Consider the following 25,456-nt stretch of genomic DNA (forward strand, 5'->3'; position numbering starts at 1 on the left):
GAGCATCAGTGGTCTGACACTTTAGACGTGGGGCTGCGCGCTGCGGCTCTGGAAGTGAAACTGAACTTCAATAAAGGCTTTTATACTTAACAACGAAGCAGCGTTGGTCCTTTGTGAGCTGGGACCTAGGGTAGCCCTGACAGTATGCTCCGTCTCCCATAAAAACCTCGCAGCGTGAGTTGGTGCAGCGAGGGGCAAGACTTGGTGTTTTGCGAGCTCACGAAGATAGGCAAAGATGACTACAGAGAGCCAGGTGAAAGAACTGCAAGAAGCAGTCACGACGCTTTACGCGGAAGTAGCAGCATCCAGGAAAAGAGAAGAAGAAGCAGTAGCGCTCTGCCGGGATCTGCAAGCCAGGTGGGACCGTTGGGGGAAAGAGGGGCTGCCAGGACCCAAACCGGAGGGAGTTGGCCTCGGGAAGAGGGGGGGCAGCCTGGTGGCGCACTTTGATGGGAACCTGCAGCAATACCCTAACTTCAGAGCTGACGTGGTTTACGCGCTCAATTTGCTTCGGAAAGACTTTAGAGATGAGGAAGAGAAGGTGGGCTTCATAATCACTCATTTGCATGGGGAAGCAAAAGCGTGGCTGCGGAATTTGTGGCGCGAAAAAGACCCTGCCCTCAAAGATTCCGATGCATTTATCAAAGCTATGGACGCTTGCTTTAAATCTACGGTAGATGTAGATATTGCTCGGAGGGAAATGCATGGACTACAGCAAGGGAAAGCGACGGTGAGGCAGTATCACTCGCGCTTTTTTGCCTTACTGAACGTGCTGGGCTGGGAGAAGGACTCCATTGCTGTCAGAGACCTGTTCTGGGAGGGGCTAAGTGGAGAGGTGAAAGATGAACTGGCAAGAGGAGAAAGACCCCAAAATACCCAAGAAGTTGCCCAAAGAGCGTTGGCAATTGGTGTGCGCCTGGAAGGACGCAAGGGAAGCACCCCAGCCAGGACAACCCCTTTCTTTCCCAGAGAGGCGGGGCGGGCGCTGTCCATGCCTCCTTTGGGAAGGGGAGAAGAGCCGATGGAGATTGGTGGTGCAAGGGCTCAGACTGCCAGCAGAGCCCAAACACCGGGAGCAGTCAAGGGGAAGGCTCCTAGAGGGACCAGGAAGTGTTACATCTGCGACAGTGCACAGCACATGGCCAAAGAGTGTCCCCAGAGGCTCCAGAAGCACACTGCAGCCTCAGCAACAGTAAAGGGAACAGGTGAGCAGCTGAAACAGCTGCAGGGGGAAGAAGAAGCCTGGTTGGAAACAGAGCCACTGGGGCCCAACCAGGCAAGTCAGTGAAGCAGTCCCCAGAGATTTTACAGCCCACAGACCCCCTCCCACCCAAACCAGTGGTGCAACTCACCGCATCGCTCCAGTTGCCCAATGGGCACACCATGCAAGTACCAATAACCATTGACTCTGGGAGCAACGCAGACTTTATTGGAGTGGACTTTATCAAGCAACATCGCATAGCACTCATGCCAGCCACGATGCCCCTAAACGTCGTCACGGTCGATGGCAGGAAGCTACTGGGAGGAGAGGTGGTACAGCAAACACCACCGATGGTGATGCAAATTGGAAACCACCGCGAAGTCATCAGCTTCAACGTCACCCACCTGTCGGACACGCCCATAGTGTTGGGTATGAGTTGGCTGGATAGGCACAGCCCGGCATTGGCATGGTACCAGCGGCAGTTGACCTTCTGTTCCTCCTACTGCGCAGAACACTGCATCCAGACCCGCCAGGAGGAGGAGGGGCAAGAGGATGAACCGCAGCTACACCTAGGCATGGTGCAAGCGGTACCCAACAAGTACAAGGAGTTTTTGGAGGTCTTCTGCGAGAGGGAAGCGGATAAGCTGCCTCCCCACAGGCCTTACGACTGCAAGATTGACCTCCTGCCGGGAGCGACGCTGCCGACTGGGAAACTGTATTCCATGTCTGAAGATGAACTGCAAGAACTCAGGGAGTTCATAGATCACAACTTGAAGCGGGGGTTCATCCAAGAATCTAAAGCAGTGGGGGGCAGTCCCGTGTTTTTCGTGAAGAAGAAGGACACGCCCCAACGGAGACTCATAGTTGATTTTAGGACCATAAATTCCAAAACAAAGCCCGCAGCATTCCCCATGCCCAAGATCGACGACCTGCTCGCGACGGTGAGGAAGGGACGGATCTTCACCAAGTTGGATCTACGAGGGGCGTACAACCTTATACGCATGCGGGAGGGCGATGAGTGGAAGACAGCCATGTTTACACCTTTAGGCACCTATGAATATCGCGTAATGCCTTTTGGTCTGCAAAATGGCTCCCATACCTTCCAAGCTTTCATGCATCACGTGTTAGCGGGACTCCTCTACAAGAAGTGCGTCTGCTTCCTGGACGATATCCTGATCTTCTCGGAATCGCAGGAGGCTCACGAGAGGGACGTCAAGGAGGTCCTGCAGAGGCTACGGGAGCACAGACTTTACGCCAAATTAGAGAAGTGCCAGTTCGACATGACGGAGGTGGATTTTCTGGGCTACAAGCTGTCCGACAAGGGACTCGCCATGGACAGCGCCAAGGTCCGCGCGGTGTTGGACTGGAAGAGCCCGCGCAATCGGAAGGAGGTCCAGAGGTTCGTCGGCTTCGCCAACTTTTATCGCAAGTTCATCAAAGGGTTCGCGAAGGAGACGGCGGCCATCACGGACACCCTCAGCTCCAAGAAGAAGAAGTTCACCTGGACGGACCAGGCGGAGCAGTCCTTTCGGAGACTCAAGCGTCTCTTCGCGTCCGAAGAACAGCTGCTACATGTAAACCCCAGCAGACCAATGAGGGTTGAGACGGACGCCTCAGACAGAGCAGTGGGGGCCGTCCTGTTGCAGCAAGATCCGCAAGGGGAATGGAGGCCGTGCGCATTCTACTCCAGGAAACTCAGCAAGGCGGAACAGAACTACACCATCTGGGACAGGGAGTTGCTGGCCATTCATGCAGCTTTCAGGGCGTGGCGGCACTTCCTCGTTGGAGCCAGACACACAGTGCAAGTCCGCACGGACCATAAGAACCTGGAGTACTGGCGCACGGCGCGGTTCCTGAACCAGAGACACATCCGCTGGGCGGAGTTCTTTGCGGATTTCGATTTCCGGATAGAATACATCCCGGGAGACAACAACGTCATGGCGGATGCACTATCCAGGAAGCCGCAGTATCTCGAGGAAGCGGCGCCGGTGGCGGCCAAGCACATTTTCGCACCGAAAGCGTGGGCGTGCGCTTCAGCTGCCGTGGACCTGGACGCGGTGCGTCGAGCGCTGCAGACGGATTCGTTCGCACAATCCAAGATGGAGGAGGTGCGAAGAGGCACAGCGAAGGACGACGAGTTCCAGATACGAGACGGACTGCTCATCCGCAAAGGGGCTCTCTACGTGCCCGGAGACGACCTCCGCGCGAAAGTCTTGCAGCAGCTACACGACGCGCCCAGCGCTGGGCACTTCGGCAAGGACAAAACGGCGGAATTAGTAACCAGAGACTTTTGGTGGCCCAAGGTGAGGGGAGAAGTCGCGGATTACGTCTCCAGGTGTGACACCTGCCAAAGGGCCAAGCCAGTACACAGGAAGCCAGCGGGTCTACTAGAACCTCTACAGACGCCGCTCGAACCGTGGGAGAGAGTGGCCCTGGACTTTGTCACAGATCTGCCCAGCTCGCGAGGCAAAACAGCGGTGCTCGTGGTCGTAGACATGTTCACCAAGATGGCACACTTTATTCCGTGCGCGAAGGTGGCCACAGCGGAACAGACCGCCAAGCTGTTCATAGACCACGTGTTCAAAGCTCACGGCTTGCCGCGGTCCATCCTGTCCGACCGGGGTCGCCAATTCGTCTCGAGCTTCTGGCAGAAGCTGCTGGGCATCCTGAACGTCAAGATCAACTTAGCGTCGGCACGACACCCGCAGACCAACGGACAAGCGGAGAGGGTCAACGCCATCATGCAGCAGTACCTGCGATGCTACGCCAATCAACAACCCTCGACCTGGGTGGACTACCTACCGCTGGCCGAGTTTGCCTACAACAACACGAAGCACGGGTCTACGGGAGTGACACCGTTCTTCGCCAATAATGGGCGGCATCCCAGAACTTTCCCGGGGTTAGAGACGAAGGGGGAGGGGGAGCCAAGGGGAGCAGAGCACTTAGCAGCAGAGTTACAGGAGGTCCACGAGCAACTCCGCAGGCAATTGGAACTGGCGAAACACGCCTACAAAATGCAGGCAGACAAGCACAGGAGGGTCGGGGAGGACATCCAGGTGGGGGACTGGGTCTGGTTAGCAGCCCAGGCAGTGCCGGCCAGGACGCTAGCTAAGAGGAAGCTCAAGCACAAGCAGCTGGGACCTTACCAGGTCGCGGCGCAAATCAATCCAGTGGCCTTCCGGTTGACACTCCCGGAGGGCTCCAGAATGCACCCAGTCTTTCATAGATCAGTGCTCACACCCTACAGGGAACCCCACAGGTTTCAGGCGACAGGGAACGCGCCAGACACACTTAGTGAATCTCCGAAGAGGGAGGGGTCACGGAGGGCGACGCCACTCAACGAGGTCACGGAGATTTTGGACTCGAGGTGGGGGGAAGAGGGGGTGGAATACCTCCTCGCCAGGGAAGGTACCCCAGCCAGTGCCAACAGGTGGGTACCGTGCTATGCCGTGGAGGAGCACTATCTTAAAGACGAGTTCCATGCACTCTTCCCACACAGACCTATGCCGGCAGAGTATTTCGACGACTGGCTCTTCACGCCCACACTGTCAGCCAGTACGTTCCAGGGTTTTTCATCAGCTGAAGAGACGACGCCAGACACTAGCTCCTCGGAGGGGTCTCTCTCGGGGTTTGCCACAGACCGCTCCTATTGGTGGGACACTCAACCGGAGGTGGGGTGGCGCAGGGAGCTGCTGCGGGGACCTTTGCAAGCTGTCTCACCAGAGGTACCCGGGGGAGGGGAGGACATGGACGTGTTGGGGGAGGATCCTGGATTCGAGCACATCAGCAGAGAGATGGAAGCAGAGGAAATCGACGTCGACGAGCCCGTTGCGGTTGGGCCGGATCCAGTGGACCGGCTACACACCAGGGGGGAAGAATGGTATCCCGCACTCACACCCACTGGACTGGAGCACCCGGAACCCACACCCGAAGAGGGGGAGGGGGGAAGGGGGGGCTTCGAGGGGGGGATGGATGTCAGGGAATCAGGAGCAGGAGCACTGGGGAGAGAGGATTGGGAGAGCGAAGGGGAAGAATCCGAGGGCAGCGTAGGGGAGTATGACAGTGGCCCGAGAGATTCCATGAGCTTCTCCAGCGAATCAGAAGATTCCCAGAAGGGGGCGCCGATGGTCAGGGCAAGGGGGGTCCCAGGGGGGACGCACCAGAAACAAGGAGCCAGAGGGGAACCCCAAAGCAGCAGTGGAGGATCAGGACCAGTTTCCCCACCAGAGCGTAGTGGGGGGGAGGAGTCACATGTGTCAGGAGCAGTGTCTCCTCCAGAGAGGGAGTCAGGGCTGACCACGCCTCCAACGGAGGGGAGGTCAGTTGCAGCTAGCCCCCCCGATGGGGGAAGCAGTGACAGCAGCAGTGGAACGGTCAGGAGGAAAGTTGCTGGCTGGGCGCGCGCGCCAAGTTCAAATGTGCAGGCGCGCGGAACAGCAGGAGACCCGGATGGGGAACCAGCTCCTAAAGCCCGCCGGAGGGAGGGAGAAGGCTCAGGGGAATCAGCGGGAGAAGAGGCTAGAAAGGGCGGAACCCCGGCGGGCAGGCGGACCCAGAGGAGGAAGGAGCAGCGGAGAAGGTGGAGCAAGGCTAGACTCTTAAATTGGTGTCAAGGGGGAGGAGACTCAGACGGAGCATCAGTGGTCTGACACTTTAGACGTGGGGCTGCGCGCTGCGGCTCTGGAAGTGAAACTGAACTTCAATAAAGGCTTTTATACTTAACAACGAAGCAGCGTTGGTCCTTTGTGAGCTGGGACCTAGGGTAGCCCTGACAGTATGCTCCGTCTCCCATAAAAACCTCGCAGCGTGAGTTGGTGCAGCGAGGGGCAAGACTTGGTGTTTTGCGAGCTCACGAAGATAGGCAAAGATGACTACAGAGAGCCAGGTGAAAGAACTGCAAGAAGCAGTCACGACGCTTTACGCGGAAGTAGCAGCATCCAGGAAAAGAGAAGAAGAAGCAGTAGCGCTCTGCCGGGATCTGCAAGCCAGGTGGGACCGTTGGGGGAAAGAGGGGCTGCCAGGACCCAAACCGGAGGGAGTTGGCCTCGGGAAGAGGGGGGGCAGCCTGGTGGCGCACTTTGATGGGAACCTGCAGCAATACCCTAACTTCAGAGCTGACGTGGTTTACGCGCTCAATTTGCTTCGGAAAGACTTTAGAGATGAGGAAGAGAAGGTGGGCTTCATAATCACTCATTTGCATGGGGAAGCAAAAGCGTGGCTGCGGAATTTGTGGCGCGAAAAAGACCCTGCCCTCAAAGATTCCGATGCATTTATCAAAGCTATGGACGCTTGCTTTAAATCTACGGTAGATGTAGATATTGCTCGGAGGGAAATGCATGGACTACAGCAAGGGAAAGCGACGGTGAGGCAGTATCACTCGCGCTTTTTTGCCTTACTGAACGTGCTGGGCTGGGAGAAGGACTCCATTGCTGTCAGAGACCTGTTCTGGGAGGGGCTAAGTGGAGAGGTGAAAGATGAACTGGCAAGAGGAGAAAGACCCCAAAATACCCAAGAAGTTGCCCAAAGAGCGTTGGCAATTGGTGTGCGCCTGGAAGGACGCAAGGGAAGCACCCCAGCCAGGACAACCCCTTTCTTTCCCAGAGAGGCGGGGCGGGCGCTGTCCATGCCTCCTTTGGGAAGGGGAGAAGAGCCGATGGAGATTGGTGGTGCAAGGGCTCAGACTGCCAGCAGAGCCCAAACACCGGGAGCAGTCAAGGGGAAGGCTCCTAGAGGGACCAGGAAGTGTTACATCTGCGACAGTGCACAGCACATGGCCAAAGAGTGTCCCCAGAGGCTCCAGAAGCACACTGCAGCCTCAGCAACAGTAAAGGGAACAGGTGAGCAGCTGAAACAGCTGCAGGGGGAAGAAGAAGCCTGGTTGGAAACAGAGCCACTGGGGCCCAACCAGGCAAGTCAGTGAAGCAGTCCCCAGAGATTTTACAGCCCACAGACCCCCTCCCACCCAAACCAGTGGTGCAACTCACCGCATCGCTCCAGTTGCCCAATGGGCACACCATGCAAGTACCAATAACCATTGACTCTGGGAGCAACGCAGACTTTATTGGAGTGGACTTTATCAAGCAACATCGCATAGCACTCATGCCAGCCACGATGCCCCTAAACGTCGTCACGGTCGATGGCAGGAAGCTACTGGGAGGAGAGGTGGTACAGCAAACACCACCGATGGTGATGCAAATTGGAAACCACCGCGAAGTCATCAGCTTCAACGTCACCCACCTGTCGGACACGCCCATAGTGTTGGGTATGAGTTGGCTGGATAGGCACAGCCCGGCATTGGCATGGTACCAGCGGCAGTTGACCTTCTGTTCCTCCTACTGCGCAGAACACTGCATCCAGACCCGCCAGGAGGAGGAGGGGCAAGAGGATGAACCGCAGCTACACCTAGGCATGGTGCAAGCGGTACCCAACAAGTACAAGGAGTTTTTGGAGGTCTTCTGCGAGAGGGAAGCGGATAAGCTGCCTCCCCACAGGCCTTACGACTGCAAGATTGACCTCCTGCCGGGAGCGACGCTGCCGACTGGGAAACTGTATTCCATGTCTGAAGATGAACTGCAAGAACTCAGGGAGTTCATAGATCACAACTTGAAGCGGGGGTTCATCCAAGAATCTAAAGCAGTGGGGGGCAGTCCCGTGTTTTTCGTGAAGAAGAAGGACACGCCCCAACGGAGACTCATAGTTGATTTTAGGACCATAAATTCCAAAACAAAGCCCGCAGCATTCCCCATGCCCAAGATCGACGACCTGCTCGCGACGGTGAGGAAGGGACGGATCTTCACCAAGTTGGATCTACGAGGGGCGTACAACCTTATACGCATGCGGGAGGGCGATGAGTGGAAGACAGCCATGTTTACACCTTTAGGCACCTATGAATATCGCGTAATGCCTTTTGGTCTGCAAAATGGCTCCCATACCTTCCAAGCTTTCATGCATCACGTGTTAGCGGGACTCCTCTACAAGAAGTGCGTCTGCTTCCTGGACGATATCCTGATCTTCTCGGAATCGCAGGAGGCTCACGAGAGGGACGTCAAGGAGGTCCTGCAGAGGCTACGGGAGCACAGACTTTACGCCAAATTAGAGAAGTGCCAGTTCGACATGACGGAGGTGGATTTTCTGGGCTACAAGCTGTCCGACAAGGGACTCGCCATGGACAGCGCCAAGGTCCGCGCGGTGTTGGACTGGAAGAGCCCGCGCAATCGGAAGGAGGTCCAGAGGTTCGTCGGCTTCGCCAACTTTTATCGCAAGTTCATCAAAGGGTTCGCGAAGGAGACGGCGGCCATCACGGACACCCTCAGCTCCAAGAAGAAGAAGTTCACCTGGACGGACCAGGCGGAGCAGTCCTTTCGGAGACTCAAGCGTCTCTTCGCGTCCGAAGAACAGCTGCTACATGTAAACCCCAGCAGACCAATGAGGGTTGAGACGGACGCCTCAGACAGAGCAGTGGGGGCCGTCCTGTTGCAGCAAGATCCGCAAGGGGAATGGAGGCCGTGCGCATTCTACTCCAGGAAACTCAGCAAGGCGGAACAGAACTACACCATCTGGGACAGGGAGTTGCTGGCCATTCATGCAGCTTTCAGGGCGTGGCGGCACTTCCTCGTTGGAGCCAGACACACAGTGCAAGTCCGCACGGACCATAAGAACCTGGAGTACTGGCGCACGGCGCGGTTCCTGAACCAGAGACACATCCGCTGGGCGGAGTTCTTTGCGGATTTCGATTTCCGGATAGAATACATCCCGGGAGACAACAACGTCATGGCGGATGCACTATCCAGGAAGCCGCAGTATCTCGAGGAAGCGGCGCCGGTGGCGGCCAAGCACATTTTCGCACCGAAAGCGTGGGCGTGCGCTTCAGCTGCCGTGGACCTGGACGCGGTGCGTCGAGCGCTGCAGACGGATTCGTTCGCACAATCCAAGATGGAGGAGGTGCGAAGAGGCACAGCGAAGGACGACGAGTTCCAGATACGAGACGGACTGCTCATCCGCAAAGGGGCTCTCTACGTGCCCGGAGACGACCTCCGCGCGAAAGTCTTGCAGCAGCTACACGACGCGCCCAGCGCTGGGCACTTCGGCAAGGACAAAACGGCGGAATTAGTAACCAGAGACTTTTGGTGGCCCAAGGTGAGGGGAGAAGTCGCGGATTACGTCTCCAGGTGTGACACCTGCCAAAGGGCCAAGCCAGTACACAGGAAGCCAGCGGGTCTACTAGAACCTCTACAGACGCCGCTCGAACCGTGGGAGAGAGTGGCCCTGGACTTTGTCACAGATCTGCCCAGCTCGCGAGGCAAAACAGCGGTGCTCGTGGTCGTAGACATGTTCACCAAGATGGCACACTTTATTCCGTGCGCGAAGGTGGCCACAGCGGAACAGACCGCCAAGCTGTTCATAGACCACGTGTTCAAAGCTCACGGCTTGCCGCGGTCCATCCTGTCCGACCGGGGTCGCCAATTCGTCTCGAGCTTCTGGCAGAAGCTGCTGGGCATCCTGAACGTCAAGATCAACTTAGCGTCGGCACGACACCCGCAGACCAACGGACAAGCGGAGAGGGTCAACGCCATCATGCAGCAGTACCTGCGATGCTACGCCAATCAACAACCCTCGACCTGGGTGGACTACCTACCGCTGGCCGAGTTTGCCTACAACAACACGAAGCACGGGTCTACGGGAGTGACACCGTTCTTCGCCAATAATGGGCGGCATCCCAGAACTTTCCCGGGGTTAGAGACGAAGGGGGAGGGGGAGCCAAGGGGAGCAGAGCACTTAGCAGCAGAGTTACAGGAGGTCCACGAGCAACTCCGCAGGCAATTGGAACTGGCGAAACACGCCTACAAAATGCAGGCAGACAAGCACAGGAGGGTCGGGGAGGACATCCAGGTGGGGGACTGGGTCTGGTTAGCAGCCCAGGCAGTGCCGGCCAGGACGCTAGCTAAGAGGAAGCTCAAGCACAAGCAGCTGGGACCTTACCAGGTCGCGGCGCAAATCAATCCAGTGGCCTTCCGGTTGACACTCCCGGAGGGCTCCAGAATGCACCCAGTCTTTCATAGATCAGTGCTCACACCCTACAGGGAACCCCACAGGTTTCAGGCGACAGGGAACGCGCCAGACACACTTAGTGAATCTCCGAAGAGGGAGGGGTCACGGAGGGCGACGCCACTCAACGAGGTCACGGAGATTTTGGACTCGAGGTGGGGGGAAGAGGGGGTGGAATACCTCCTCGCCAGGGAAGGTACCCCAGCCAGTGCCAACAGGTGGGTACCGTGCTATGCCGTGGAGGAGCACTATCTTAAAGACGAGTTCCATGCACTCTTCCCACACAGACCTATGCCGGCAGAGTATTTCGACGACTGGCTCTTCACGCCCACACTGTCAGCCAGTACGTTCCAGGGTTTTTCATCAGCTGAAGAGACGACGCCAGACACTAGCTCCTCGGAGGGGTCTCTCTCGGGGTTTGCCACAGACCGCTCCTATTGGTGGGACACTCAACCGGAGGTGGGGTGGCGCAGGGAGCTGCTGCGGGGACCTTTGCAAGCTGTCTCACCAGAGGTACCCGGGGGAGGGGAGGACATGGACGTGTTGGGGGAGGATCCTGGATTCGAGCACATCAGCAGAGAGATGGAAGCAGAGGAAATCGACGTCGACGAGCCCGTTGCGGTTGGGCCGGATCCAGTGGACCGGCTACACACCAGGGGGGAAGAATGGTATCCCGCACTCACACCCACTGGACTGGAGCACCCGGAACCCACACCCGAAGAGGGGGAGGGGGGAAGGGGGGGCTTCGAGGGGGGGATGGATGTCAGGGAATCAGGAGCAGGAGCACTGGGGAGAGAGGATTGGGAGAGCGAAGGGGAAGAATCCGAGGGCAGCGTAGGGGAGTATGACAGTGGCCCGAGAGATTCCATGAGCTTCTCCAGCGAATCAGAAGATTCCCAGAAGGGGGCGCCGATGGTCAGGGCAAGGGGGGTCCCAGGGGGGACGCACCAGAAACAAGGAGCCAGAGGGGAACCCCAAAGCAGCAGTGGAGGATCAGGACCAGTTTCCCCACCAGAGCGTAGTGGGGGGGAGGAGTCACATGTGTCAGGAGCAGTGTCTCCTCCAGAGAGGGAGTCAGGGCTGACCACGCCTCCAACGGAGGGGAGGTCAGTTGCAGCTAGCCCCCCCGATGGGGGAAGCAGTGACAGCAGCAGTGGAACGGTCAGGAGGAAAGTTGCTGGCTGGGCGCGCGCGCCAAGTTCAAATGTGCAGGCGCGCGGAACAGCAGGAGACCCGGATGGGGAACCAGCTCCTAAAGCCCGCCGGAGGGAGGGAGAAGGCTCAGGGGAATCAGCGGGAGAAGAGGCTAGAAAGGGCGGAACCCCGGCGGGCAGGCGGACCCAGAGGAGGAAGGAGCAGCGGAGAAGGTGGAGCAAGGCTAGACTCTTAAATTGGTGTCAAGGGGGAGGAGACTCAGACGGAGCATCAGTGGTCTGACACTTTAGACGTGGGGCTGCGCGCTGCGGCTCTGGAAGTGAAACTGAACTTCAATAAAGGCTTTTATACTTAACAACGAAGCAGCGTTGGTCCTTTGTGAGCTGGGACCTAGGGTAGCCCTGACACTTCCAATTCAGCATATTCTACCAGCTTTAATAACCATTCTGATCTGGTGGGAACCTTATCACTCTTTGCTGTTTAATGTTTTGATTAGCTATCCACTTCCATAATTATTTGTACTGTTTCCAATTGTATTTTTAACAGAAAGGTTGTGCATCACCCCAGTGTTTTATTTGGCGGTACAGAAATGCTTTTATAAATAAATAAATAGACTAAATAAAGGTTTGTTGCTTAGAGTGTTGTTTTCATAGGATAAAGGAGGGAAATGGAAGCGTCACACCTCACTAGCTTATCAATGGGCTTGGTTCTCATGATCCCTATGATGAGGGGGGCTGGTAAATCTGGGTCCTGGGATATACCACTTCAAATAGCAATGGCTGTTGGCGACTGTACCTCTTCAGACTGAATGCCCCTCATACTAAACAATAACGGCTCCCCCCATGGATGAGTATTCAGTTTTGAAACACAACTCAATAAAGCAGTCTGAAGCAGTCCAGATTAGACACCAGTTTACCTTGTAAACCCTCTTCAAACATTAGAGTTAGTTAAACCTAACTGCTCGCTGCCACCACCACATAGAAAGCTACCATATGAGGGAAGAGTGAGTCTAGAAGAAAATTACGGTTAGTTACCAAGTAAATGGGAGAGCAGGCCGGGGGATGGGTGCGCAAGGCACTCTATCACGATAAAATCCTGATTTGCATTAAAGATGTAGGTGGATTAGGCTAATTTTGCTGAGAATTTTCAGGCGTTGCAGAATCTGTCTAAACGAATCTGCAGTTGAGTTTCACTGGGTTATGCTGAATTAGTAGCTCTGTTGAACCGCCTAGCTTCTCCATAGTGTGTTCATTTCTTAATAGAATTGCTTAGTTATGAATACGGCTGCATGTGTTCATCTGCCTTGAGTTGCTTGTGTGAGTTAAATGCTGCAAAAAGTGCTTTCAGTAGTAAAGAACTCACAAATTCAGCAAAAAAACACAGACTTGGCTCAGAAACCTATTAGCAGCTGGGAATCGAGTCTCCAAGAGCTGAGCTGTTAATGAGGAAGTCCTCAGTTCAAATCTTATTTCTGCAGTGAATTCGCTAGGTGGGTCTACTGCACAGGGTTGTCTGAGACATTGTAGAGGAAGGACATTGAAATGTTATTTGAATGCTAACACTGTTAATAAGGATTACTGCTGATGTTGCTACAATACAGCAACCAGCACCTAAGGGCTTATCCAGATACACACACAAAGAAACATTACCTTTTCATTCCATAAATATATACAACACCGATCACTTCGAAAAAAGCAATGACGAGCAAAGGCATGGTTCCCGCAAAGGCATCAAACATCTCAAGCCAGTAGTTTCCTGATCTCAGAGTAAAAACCAGGCCCAGCAGAAAGGCAGTAAGGCATATTAAACCTACAGACAACAACATTTGTCACTCAACACAAAGGAAATAAAAGGAAACCTAACCAGTGGTGTTTAGATGCGTGTTTATAGATGTTCCGTTCTTGCCATACACCCATGTTTTGCTGCTCACCTATCCTCCTTAACAGTTAATGGGTGCAATCTGGCATCATCAAAACTATATAGTTTCTGCCCAACAGATTATTGTTATTGTTGCTGTTACTATTTGTTAATTTAAATACCACCCTTCAGAGATCTCAGGGCGGTTTCACAAGATAAAAATACAGGATAAAAGCACAAAATAAATAGAACAAAAACGAGACACTAACCCCCCGCTCCCACAAACACAATTAAAAGGCCATAGAATTAGCACAAGGCCTTGTTGAAGAGGGACTTTTTTTGCCTGTATTAATCTTGAGCACGGTATTGAAAGAAAAGTATTTGAAGAAGATGCCTTACCACATACTGCCTCCTTGCATATGTATCTAGACACAATGCGAGATTCTGTGAGAGGAGTCAGGATACTTTGAACAAACCCAAACATGGAAGATACACCAAGACTGAACAGCATGAGAAAAAACAGAATGGCCCAAGTGTTCGATCCAGGCATCTTAAGGACGATTTCAGTGAACAGAATAAAGGCCAAGCCGGTTCCAGAAACACTCTGCAAAATTCACAAATAATGGTAAAAACTGTCAGATTGATTTCTGAGTGTCATTTATTCTAATGCAGAGGCAAAATGTTGTATTACTCAACATTTAGCCATCATCTGGAATAACATACAGCCATTACCAATTACAAGTTCATATTGGGGTGGGTGGGTGAAACGAAAAACCCTTTTGACCTTGACCTTCGGCACCTGAGATGTGCATTTTTAGGACTCACCATGTTTTAGTGGTATTAAGTTGCCGCAATCTGTTTTTAGTGTTGCATTTTAAATTGTTGTCACTTGCCCTGGGATCTAAGGGTGAAGGAATGGTAATAAAATAATAATAAAAGCAGCCACCTAAGCTCACAGGTTGCTTTCTGTGGCTCTTTTAGTGCTCATACGTGCAGACACAGATATGGTTTGTGTGTGTCTCTGCAGAATTGTAAGGGGAAACTTCTCAAGCTGGACTAGAGTTCAGGTGTGTACCCTGAGCCCCATCTTCTGTGTGCAAGTATTTGTGGCTAAATAAAGTGGCCATAGAACACCCCAGTAACAGTAGTTGTAGGGGGGATGGTAGATTGTGTTTCTTCGGAGATAACCAGGCAAACAACTTGTGGTCTCTGTGCACTCATACATATGGGTAGAGTAACAAGCTAGTTTACCAGAGACAAAGCAGCTTGTATGAAGCCAAAGAGCTAAACACAGCTCTTCTGAAAGAATTTCCTGCCTGGGCCATCACATCAACGGTAGCTGAAGACCGAGGGCTGTGACCCCCTTGCAGCATGGCAGAGGTCCAGGAGAGAAACTCTACAGAAAAATGTAGTGGAAGTTGCAGAAGCCTTCATGGAATGTGACCATTGCAAAGCTGTTGACACAGTCAGTGTTGTCTGTCATTGCTTCCTCTCAGGTGAGGTTGCACTGCTCACTTGGCTTCCCAAAATACAGTGGTACCTCAGGTTACGTACTTAATTCGTTCCGGAGGTCCGTTCTTAACCTGAAACTGTTCTTAACCTGAAGCACCACTTTAGCTAATGGGACCTCCTGCTGCCACCGCGCCGCCGGAGCCCGATTTCTGTTCTCATCCTGAAGCAAAGTTCTTAACCCGAGGTTAATATTTCTGGGTTAGTGGCGTCTGTAACCTGAAGCGTATGTAACCTGAGGTACCACTGTACCACATGCCGCTGTGAAGGAGAGGAGCAAGGTGGCAGGGAGGTTGGCATGGTGCAAGTGCTGCAACAGGAGCAGTGGGTTGGCTCTGCCACAGCAGCTACCCTTGCCTTGTCCTCCTCCATAAGCAATGACAACGTGCACTGTTGGCAAGCTGGGAGAGCAACCTAGCCCCACTTCTGCCACCCTACTGCTCCCTACTAAATGCACTAGCTGTCATGGCAAAAACAGCAAAAGCTCTGGGGGAGCCCTATCACTTCAGATCCTATTCAGCAAAAACCCATGGTGCATCATGGCTGGTAATGGAGACACCATTATGCCCAAGCCAGGGAACATCTAGCCATCAGGTTCTATCAACAGACGCAGCCTTGCCCTTGCCTTTCATGCACCTGCTTAAAAACTGCATGCCATGAGGTAAGGCAACAGCCTGAAAACCCAGCTCACAGAGATCGTGCATCGTCTGAGACTATTTGTACCATTTCCTGTAAATATGTGCCTTGGCAGAAAAAGAGCATATGAATGCCATCAAGAACTAATGCCGTGTCTGTGGCAACTTGCCGTGCAAGTGGCATTGTTTGGGCGACTACAAAATCAGTGCATACTGTACTTTTACAACTGGATAGTTTTGTAATGCGAGTACGATACCTGATCAAGGAATTTCTGGCGATCACAATTTGCCAGGTTGAGAGATGCAAGTTTATTGATATCCGTTCCGTTCAAGTAACTGAGCCAAAATGCGCTGCTGTCTACAGTGATGTTGTCTTTCCTGAATGCCTTGGTGATGTATTTAACATTTCTGTCAGTAAAGTCAGGAATGATACGAATTATTTGCATTGCCACAGTCCCTAAGAAAAACAACAGCAATTTGCTTCAAATAGGGGCAGGCCAGGGGCCAAACAGGTTTATGCACAACCACTGACGTGCGCTGGGACCAGGAACGCAACCCCCATACATAAAGGAAGTTGCCTGTATACGTGAATTAATGATTATGCACATGGAACATGCAGGATTGTATACTTTGTGTTCTATGCTACAATCTTATTTTAATTCTGCCCTCTGGGGTCCCCTAAACTGGTTTAAAGGGGGGGGAGAAATGACACTAAATTTTAAACAATGAAAAACAAAACAAATTGTGAACAGAGGGCTTGGACCAACACCTTAAATTGGTTCCTAACTGTGAAACTTGAATGGCTCACCTTTCCAAGCATTCTTCATAGGCCATTGTTGCTTTGAACCCCAGAATTGAAAAAATTGGGATTGACGCAAACAAAGAAGTCACAGAATTTATTCCTGCTATCATGACAGCATCCATTTCACAGTCATTTCTAGGAAAAACAAGCACATAGCAACCCGATTAAATGTTACGAAGGACAGCACTGTCTCCTTCTAATGTTACACATTTCAGGTACTTGTACTCTACTCTTCACTGAATTTTTTCAATCCCAGAACAGTAAAACAAAGCAATAGGCAGATATAGCCGGGGATGGGGTATCAGGGAAGAGTTAGAAGTGTCCAGTTTCTCAGAGGGAGAAAGCATTCCCCCAAAGGGGGAAGGAGAGCAGTGAATCTAATAGAAGAGAACAACAGGGAGGGACCGGCTATTCACAGGAAAGGCAAGGGTTAAGTTCTAGCTCAGATTCGGAGGAGGGGAGATACAAACCAGCTCTAGCCAGGAGGTTAGAAAAAAGAGCGGAAAGCGAAGGGAAGGGCTGGTCACGGAGAAGCAGAGCTCAGAAGGTATCTGAAATAAGTGACTCTGAGGAATAATAGTTAAGAACCGTTTATAAGATTGTTTTGTTAATATGCAATAAAAAGTTATATAAGATCAAGAACCCCCATCCAGGGTATAATAATAATAATAAATGGATGGAGCTTGCCATTTACAGGACATACTCTCGGTTTAAGCTTGTGTATGCCCTCAATGCCATTTCCTGGATGCTTCAAATCCATCTTTCCCTTTTAGGCTGACAAGCTGGAATGCAAGAAGCAATGAAAAATCATTTCAATGAAATTGGGGAAGGGGGGAGGCAAAATTAGTCCTAGGGTCCCTCTTCCAATGCTGTGAATGCTGGTTTCTGCAGAAGACTTTAAACTGGTTAGAAGAGCTTAGCCTGCCAGATTCTCTTTGGCTGCAAGATGGGCTTTAAGAAATGGCCAAGCACAGGGGACATATTGCCACAGAAACTAAATAGCTGGAATGTGTTGTTTTGTCATTGTTATTAATTTGTTTATACCCCATCTTTTTCCCAGCTTTCAGTTTAAAAACATGAACCACTAGAGAACCACTAGGTTTCAGGTTAAGAACGGACCTCCGGAAGGAATTAAGTTTGTAACCAGAGGTACCACTGTATTGAGAACATGCAGCTGCCTCAGTCACTTGCCTTCTGATCAAAAATAAAAACTCTCAAGTCAGGGCTCTGCAGCTGACTTCAGTGGGACTCATTAATCATAAAGTATTGCATCTCAAACTTAGCTGAAGTTTTCCCACTTCCACTTTCACTCCCATCCTTCCTGCAGATGATGTGGAGATCTTCACACCCAGACATGCATATGCAACCTACTGCTGTTTGTGTGCAACAGCTTGTGTACTGGGGCATCTGCACAACTCTGACATTGCAGAAAGAACAATAAAGGGCATCTTTGGGACTCACACAGGGAAACATCAAGCGAACAGAGCCAGCCGCATTTCCTGGGCTGAGTGTGGGCTGAATGAATTGAGTCTTGTCTCCAGAGATCACTGAGGCGCTATCTCATAGAAGTCAATTTGACTGCGTCAAACAACTCTCCACATTGTGAGCGAAAGCTACCAAACATACCTTGACGGGTTGTAGCTTGCATATGCTATGTGTCCCCCAAATCCTAAAGAAAGAGAGGAAAAAATCTGGGTGGCTGCATCAAGCCAGGCACGTGGATTGTTGAGTTTCTTGAGCTGTGAGAGAGAAAGGGAGAGCTCAGGGCTAAACACATTATTAGTCTCATAATTCCTGTGTTTCACAAACTGCCTGCTGGGGGCTTGCTGGAGGGGGAGAATCAGTGTGTAGGAGAGAGCGCTTAACTCTTTCCATGTTTGGCGATAGTCCCTTACAAATGCTCACTAGAGTGCTTTTACCTTCACTTGCACATCTTCTAGTCTTGGACCCTGCCAGACGGAGAAACAAGAAGCAGCCCAGGGGAGCATTTGTAGGGAAGAATTGGTGGGCATAGGGAGGATAAAGTACCTGCCCACTGGCTTCCTCTGCAAATGCAACTCTCCATCTCTGCATTCGCCCCAGCATTACAAGTCAAATACAGAACTGGGACACCCCATGCTTGCACAATGAAGTGTAGTTCTGCCCTGTCTTCTGAAAAATATTATTTGACCCAGGGTTGCCTATGTTCGTGAATTTTAGAAAAGGGCACTTTTTACACAAGTTTCTGCTCTTCATAGATTAGATTCCAGAGGGAGTTAACAAAGTACAATTGCCAGAATATGTGTGGATCCCAACTAGTATTAAGTGGTAAACAAAGAAGCAGCATGGAGGAAAGTTCAAAGTTCAAAGCCACCTCTAAAAGACCAAGTCAGACTTTCTGTACATCATCTGGAACACCAAGGATCAATTGAATAAATACTTGCATTAGGAGTCATGAAGTAGAGTAATCCGTGAACGGCTCCTGGGAGAGTCAGTCCATAAATTAGGAATAATGTTAGAATTAGGTAAGGAAATGTGGCAGTAAAATATATTGCCTAAGAGGAAGAGCAAAGCAGAGAAGAAAAAAGTGAGTGTCAGGAAGAGGTTAAGGCAATACCATGAAACAGATACTGTGCACACAAAATTACTGAACAGTTGCAGCTGAATCCAACTCAGTGATAAACTGTTTTTGTTTAGAGTGGTTTGAGGAAATGGAGAAGTTCTGTCTGCCATGTTTGAGCTGCAGCAGCTCATGCATGTGTGTAAATCACCACATAATGGTGCCATCCAGTGTGGTGCAGCAGTGGTTAACATGGCAGACTTGAATTGAGGAAACCTGTGGAGGTGTGCTCCACAGAAGTGCAGGGAGGTGGGGGAAGTGCAGACAGTGTGGGCCCCCTCCCAACATTTTGTCTAAGTTGGTGCCTATGGCCATGAAGCTCACTGGTGACCTTGAGACAATTCTCCAGTTCAACCGAATGAAAGATTGTGAGCAGATTGTGTGCAAGAGGAAAGAGAGAGTAGCTTGAACTCTTTGGATGAAAAGTAGGATACTAATTGGCTGAGTGAGTGATTGATTGATTGATTGATTGATGATTAAAGAGGCAAGTATGCATGTGTTAACCAGCCTTTAGTCTGTTGCAGAAAAAAGAAGATAGAAAACACCTTGTGACAATTTAAAGACCTACATTCTGTTTTATTAGATGCATCTAGGGCTGCCATACATCCAGAATTTCCTGGGATTCATCTGGGCTGCTTTTTCAGAAATCGGTTGTATGGCTGCCCAATCAGAAATAAAGCTCAACAGCTTTTTGTGTCGGGATCTCAACTTTTTGAAATATGGTTTATCTAGTGGAGAAGAAGCAGTTTCACACAGTGGACCTCAAAAGCTAAATACACCATAAGACATATCATTCAACTGACTATTCATTATGACATTTTATGACAGGCCATCTAAACTGCTGTTCCTTCCCAAGGTGCTTTAGCCCTGTAGTCTAGTAGGAACCCTTGTGTTCATCTTAGTTGTACTTTGTAACTAATTAATCCACAATTTTCCTCCTCATTTGCTTTACATATTGGGAACCATTCAGTGGAAATACCACAAACATAAGCCAAGATATTAATGCTGAGAGTGCCATGCCTATTCTGCGAGGATACTGCTATTTCAGCTACAAAATGGCAGGCCCTCACCCCCTAAATTTAAAAATAGAATATTAGATAATACAGTGGGGCCTTGCAAGACGAAATTAATTCGTTCCGCAAGTTTTTTCTTCTTGCAAGTTTTTCGTCTTGCGAAGCACGGTTTCCCATAGGAATGCATTGAAAATCAATTAATGCGTTCCTATGGAGACCGCCTTCAGACCAGGTCTGGGGACAGTCTATCCCCGGACCTCTTCTGAAGGCTGGCAGGGGGGAGAAGGACTTTTCTCCCCACCGCCAGCCTTCAGAACAGCCTTCTGAATGTTGGCGGTGGGGAGGAAAGCCCTCCTCCCACCGCAAGCCTTCAGGACAGGTCCGGGAACAGAGGAGAAGGCACGCAGCGCTTCTCCTCTGTTCCCGGGGCTTGCGGTGGGAGGAGGGTTTTTCCTCCCCACCGCCAACATTCAGAACAGCCTTCTGAATGTTGGCAGTGGGGAGGAAAACCTTCCTCCCACCGCAAGTCTTCAGGACAGGTCCGGGAACAGAGGAGAAGGCGCGCTGCGCTTCCCCGCTGTCCCCGGAGATTTCCCTATGGGCTTTCGTCTTGCGAAGCAAGCCCATAGGGAAATTCGTCTTGCGAAGCCGCTAAAAATCTGAAAACCCTTTCGTCTTGCGGGTTTTTTGTTTAGCGAGGCATTCGTCTTGCGGGGCACCACTGTACTCTATCTTCTGTCTGGACTGTACCATTTCTAACTGTAGGCAGGTAATAAGATTATCAAACACATGCAAAAAAAAACCTCTTGCATGTGGATTCTAACCTAGCCTCCTCCCAGACGCATTAGTTTTCAATGGGCAGGTGCCTTTTAAAAAATATGGTAGAACATTCATTCATGTGAGCTGCCTCCTATCTCACATGGTGCAGTCCAAAAATGGCTTTACCACCTCAGTAAGGACCAGGTCAGTGAAATACAGATGTCTGGTAATAATCCCTGCTCACCTTTCCAGTCGATTCAATTCCTCGTACTGTACAAATGAACACAAGTAACCAGCAGGCTGCCAAACATAAAACCAGCCACCACTGAAGCGGACCACTGTTTGTAATATCCGTGCTTATGTTTAAAGTGTACCTATACCAGAAATAATTGGTAGGTGTGCTTTTTTGACATTCTTCAATAAGTTCTGAAATAACAAGCACAGAAGGCATTATCAAAACAGATGGAATCATAGAAGAGTTGGAAAGGATCCTGACGATCAGGAATATGCAGTTGTCCCATTCTTCACCAATTGAGCGTGCAGATGGTATACTGCATTTTAAAAACTCCATTCCATGTTTTGTTTTGTTTTTAAGGAAAATGTAAACCTACCATAACTCCTCTGGAGTTCTAGACTGAGGCATTGTTTAGTTTGGGGAATAGCCTCCTCTTGATTGACAAACTGGGCTTCCCAGACTTCCGGTCAGCGCCAGCGACTGTAATGGCGGATTTCCTCCGATCTCCGGAGGAAATCTGCTTCGTGGAGCTAGGGTTCTACCGCTACGGCGAAGCGGGGACCCGAAAAAAATCACAGGCGGGGAAGCCTGTGAGCTGAAGGCTCGGCGGGCTCCATTTGCGTCCCCCCCCCCGCTGCAAAGGAGCCTTTTTAAAGGCTCCGGAACAGATCGGGGGTGAGCGGCGCGGAGCTGAGAGCTGTTTACCCGTCTCCGTGAAGTGAAGCCGCATGCCATGGTCGGAGAGCGCTGACTTCTTCCTTTGAACATTTGGACTAAAAGTAACAACCCGTGAGTAATACGGAAATTGGATATCAAAATTTCTTTTTTGATTCGGCACGAGCAGGGAAGGCGCAAAGAGGAAGTCCGTCTCCCCATTTTGTAAACATTTTAAAGCAAGGACTAGATAACTAAGGTTGAAAAGAACATCATCTTCGTGAGAGGTTAAAAGTAATTAATTTCACGTTTTGGCAGTATAAGTGAATGTGCTGGAGGATAAGAGTTAATTTTGAGAGTGGAATTGCCACACACACACCCCCAGGACCCGGGAGCGATCCGTGAGGGAGCCTGCTGAAGAGATATAGAAGACTTTGACCGCTGTCAAACTAGCTGTCAAAGCTGGGAGGGAAAAAAAGAGAACTTTGTTTCTATTGCCTCGGCTGGTTATATTTGTTACATTTAGGTAACAAATCGTTGAAAATAAAGAGAAAAAGTTATTTTGACTTTTGGATTAGAACTGGAAGGAATACTAAGTAACCAGTACTCCCCTAGAGGGGGCTCTGGGACATTACAGAATGGCTGTAAGTGGAAAAATACAGATTGAACTGGAGAAGATTTTTCTTCGTCTGGGAAAATTTCAAGAACAAAGCAATGTTTTGGCTAGAAATGTTACAACATTGAATGAAAAAGCAAATAAACTTGCGGAAACTGGAAGGGACTTGACTCAAGCCTCTGTACCAGAACAAAAAGACTTTGTATCTGAGCTAAAAACTCTTGCAGCTGAACAAGAAAAGAAATTTGAGAAATTTGAGAAAGTGGGAAAAGATATACATGACAATTTAGAGGGAAAGGAAGGAGGAGCTACAATGCCGCAGAGGATTAAAGAGAGCCAGAGGCCTGTAAAGATGGATATAAAGGAAAAGACAAACCTGACTAAAGTGGAAGCAGGAGTTTCTGGGACACTTGGACTTAAAAGAAGTAAGAAACAAGATTTGGATTACAATTCTAAATATGGAGGCCTGGCAGGAAGAAACATAGACCTTATTGGGACAGAGCTTCTCCGAGATTTGGTGTTTATTATAAAGGACTATCAAAAAAACCGGCAGAGAGGAAAGGAGAGAGATTTAAGGGCCTCGGATGTGAGGTCACCAGGCTGACACCAGATAGACTGATGGACATCGGTTGGAGACTGAAACCGGGAAAGGCGGGGAGTGGGGTTTTGGGTATCCAAAGGCTGTACAAATATACTTTGTTTTTTCTTGCATATATTTTGTTTTGCTACTTATATTAAAATGTGGAACTCGTGAAATGGAATTGGGGTCGACTTTAGAAAAAGACATTAAGAATAAGTATTGATGCATAAAGATTGAGGTTTATGTTAAAATTGGTTAATTAAAAGGATTTAAATATAATAAGGTAAAATTTGGGGATAGGAACTTGCTGAATTAAAAACTGAATTGGAATACAAGAAGGGGAGATGTGGGGAAGTCAAGGAAATATGTTATTGAAAGAAAGGATTGTAACTATATGTGTGTTTTTTGTTTTTTTGTTTTTTTTTGTTTTTCTTTTAATTTTTTGAAAATTTCAATAAACATTCTATATAAAAAAAAAGACAAACTGGGCTTCCCAAAAGAATGACATCAAGAGGAGATGCTTCACCTCAGCTCTTCCAGACCAAGCCTGGAACAAAACTCTCCAGCCCTACATATATTTGGGTTAGGGATGCGACCAGGCACAGCCCCAGGTGAATGGATATGTGCCTCATCCTATTGAAGCTATTCCATGAAGGGGAAGGGGCAGGAATGGGGCCTTTCTTCAGGCATCAGTTCTCTCTGCACAGGAAGCTCTTGCTTTGGCATAACTAGTAAACTAGCCAGGAGTGGGGAACCTTTGGACTTCCAGCTGTCATTGAACTACACCTCCCATCAGTCCTAGCAAGCATGGCCTATGGCCAGGGATCATGGGAGTCGTAGTGCAGTAACTGCTGGAGGGCGTGAAGATCCACCACACCTGCTTTAAGCTATTGGCCCCACCTACACAGCACTTTAAAGGTAAAGGTACCCCTGCCCGTACGAGCCAGTCGTGACCGACTCTGGTGTTGCGCGCCCATCTCACTTAAGAGGCCGGGGGTCAGCGCTGTCCGAGGACACTTCCGGGTCACGTGGCCAGCGTGACGAAGCTGCTCTGGCGAGCCTGCACCAGCGCAGCACACGGAAACGCCGTTTACCTTCCCGCTATAAAGCTGTACCTATTTATCTACTTGCACTTAAGGGTGCTTTCGAACTGCTAGGTGGGCAGGAGCTGGGACCGAACGACGGGAGCTCACCCCGCCGCGGGGATTCGAACCGCCGACCATACGATCGGCAAGTCCTAGGCGCTGAGGTTTTACCCACAGCGCCACCCGCGTCCCCACACAGCACTTTAAACCATTATTAAACTAAGCTATGCCTTAAACGTAAACTTACTGCTGCTTCTTTCAGATGGGCAGGGTATAAATAAAAATATTATTATTATTCTACCTCTGTTGCATTACTCTGCCGAGTGTTTAGTTCAGTTCATATCCTATTCCCTACGGCCAAAGGAGGCATGGCAGGGACAAATTGCCGACTGTGGTAGAGTTGGACAAACAATTTTAATGCGGTGGTTGAAGGATACATAGAAAAGCGGATACTAATACCGTAACAGAAAGCAGCAATAGACTTGGGAACTCACCTGGTTTGCTGGTATCTGTTGGGCAGGAACTCCAAGGTAACGGGTTTCGGAAAGAATTTATAAGATACCATATGACCAAGGCTAAAAGCATATTGTAATAGAGAATCACTAGGAAGGAAACTATCAGAGAAGTGTAACCTGTGGAATATGCAAGCACACGCAGAATTGGCATGAACAAAGACAATTGCAAGAGTCTGATCTGCACAAATGAAAGATCAAATCCAATGACTATCTGAACTCTGGCAGTCTGGAAAAGAACATTGCTCTGTGAATTAAACAAACCGAGTGGGGTGGGGGTGGGGGAGGCAATTTCCATTTTGCCTCAGGTGGTGAAATCGGAAAGGCTGCCCCTGAGTGGCCCTGTTTATCTTCCAGACAACTGCCTGAGTTTACTACGACTGAGTTTGCTATTACAGCCTCATAGAGCCCATGCGTTTTCCAGGAAGGAGCAACGATTAGAAGATTGTATAATCACAAGTAAAGGCAGTTACAGAAACCTACCCAGTCCTCCCAGGTAAGGAGAGATGTGCCACCAGAGTCGAATGCAGCCTTTTTTCAAGCATTGCCCAACAGCTAATTCAAGAAAAAATACAGGGATGGCTCCCAACACAAACGCGATGAGGTATGGAATCAGGAATACCCCTAGAAACACAATAGCCAAGCACAGTTAGCTCATAGCAGTGGCATAGCGTGGGTTGCCAGTGCCACCTGCCTGCCCATACAGGGGAAAGCCCAGCAAGCCGCCATAGCCCTTGGAGGGCGAATCCCCCCCCCCGATGCCCATAGAGAGGAGTGCCAGGCCAGGTTGTGCTGGGTGCCCTTGTCCATCTCCCTCCATCCCTGCCTGCATACCATGGGTCTGGACTGCTTTTCTGCCTTTGCTGGGTTGGGGAAGCCAATGCCTGGGGGGGGGGGCTGGTTGTGTCCCCTCAGAATTCTGTGCCCGGGGCTATGGCTGCTTTTTCATTTTCATTTTAAGGATGCTTTTAGTAATGCTTTTTAAATATAAGACCTCAATCCATAGTGTGTGTGTAAAATTTGAAGAGTTGCAAATTGGCTACCTGATAAAACTAGGATGCATAGAATCAGATAAGGGTTGCAAATTTCTGGGAATGTAGCTGATAGGTGACCTCAAATGGCTCCAAGATATACACATGTAGCAAAACCTGTGGTCAGAATGCACGGAACGTCATATAGCTTGTGGTTAAGATCCAGAC

General features: G+C 50.4%; 2 protein-coding genes across 6 annotated transcripts in view; one reads left to right on the plus strand and one right to left on the minus strand.

Annotated features, from left to right (window-relative positions):
• TERT (telomerase reverse transcriptase) overlaps nt 1-25,456 on the plus strand; it is a 101,225-nt gene that overhangs the window by 35,785 nt on the left and 39,984 nt on the right. The gene's annotated exons all lie outside the window — the stretch shown is intronic.
• The window catches only part of LOC310767558 (sodium-dependent neutral amino acid transporter B(0)AT3-like), a 31,445-nt gene that overhangs the window by 3,644 nt on the left and 2,345 nt on the right, over nt 1-25,456 (minus strand). Inside the window, exons 2-10 of one of the 2 annotated variants that reach the window (XM_083624670.1) lie at nt 24,741-24,881; nt 24,240-24,377; nt 20,820-21,001; nt 18,628-18,738; nt 17,831-17,943; nt 16,211-16,339; nt 15,660-15,810; nt 13,658-13,862; nt 13,051-13,210 (exon numbers count right to left, since the gene is read on the minus strand). In XM_083624670.1, the coding sequence (XP_083480796.1) occupies nt 13,051-13,210; nt 13,658-13,862; nt 15,660-15,810; nt 16,211-16,339; nt 17,831-17,943; nt 18,628-18,738; nt 20,820-21,001; nt 24,240-24,377; nt 24,741-24,881 (1,330 nt within the window). The remainder of the gene's footprint in view (nt 1-13,050; nt 13,211-13,657; nt 13,863-15,659; nt 15,811-16,210; nt 16,340-17,830; nt 17,944-18,627; nt 18,739-20,819; nt 21,002-24,239; nt 24,378-24,740; nt 24,882-25,456) is intronic. The other variant, XM_083624671.1, reaches the window with a different exon arrangement.

The sequence above is a fragment of the Podarcis filfolensis genome, assembly GCF_964270895.1.
Source record: "Podarcis filfolensis genome assembly, chromosome: 7".
Classification (NCBI taxonomy): Eukaryota; Metazoa; Chordata; class Lepidosauria; order Squamata; family Lacertidae; genus Podarcis; species Podarcis filfolensis.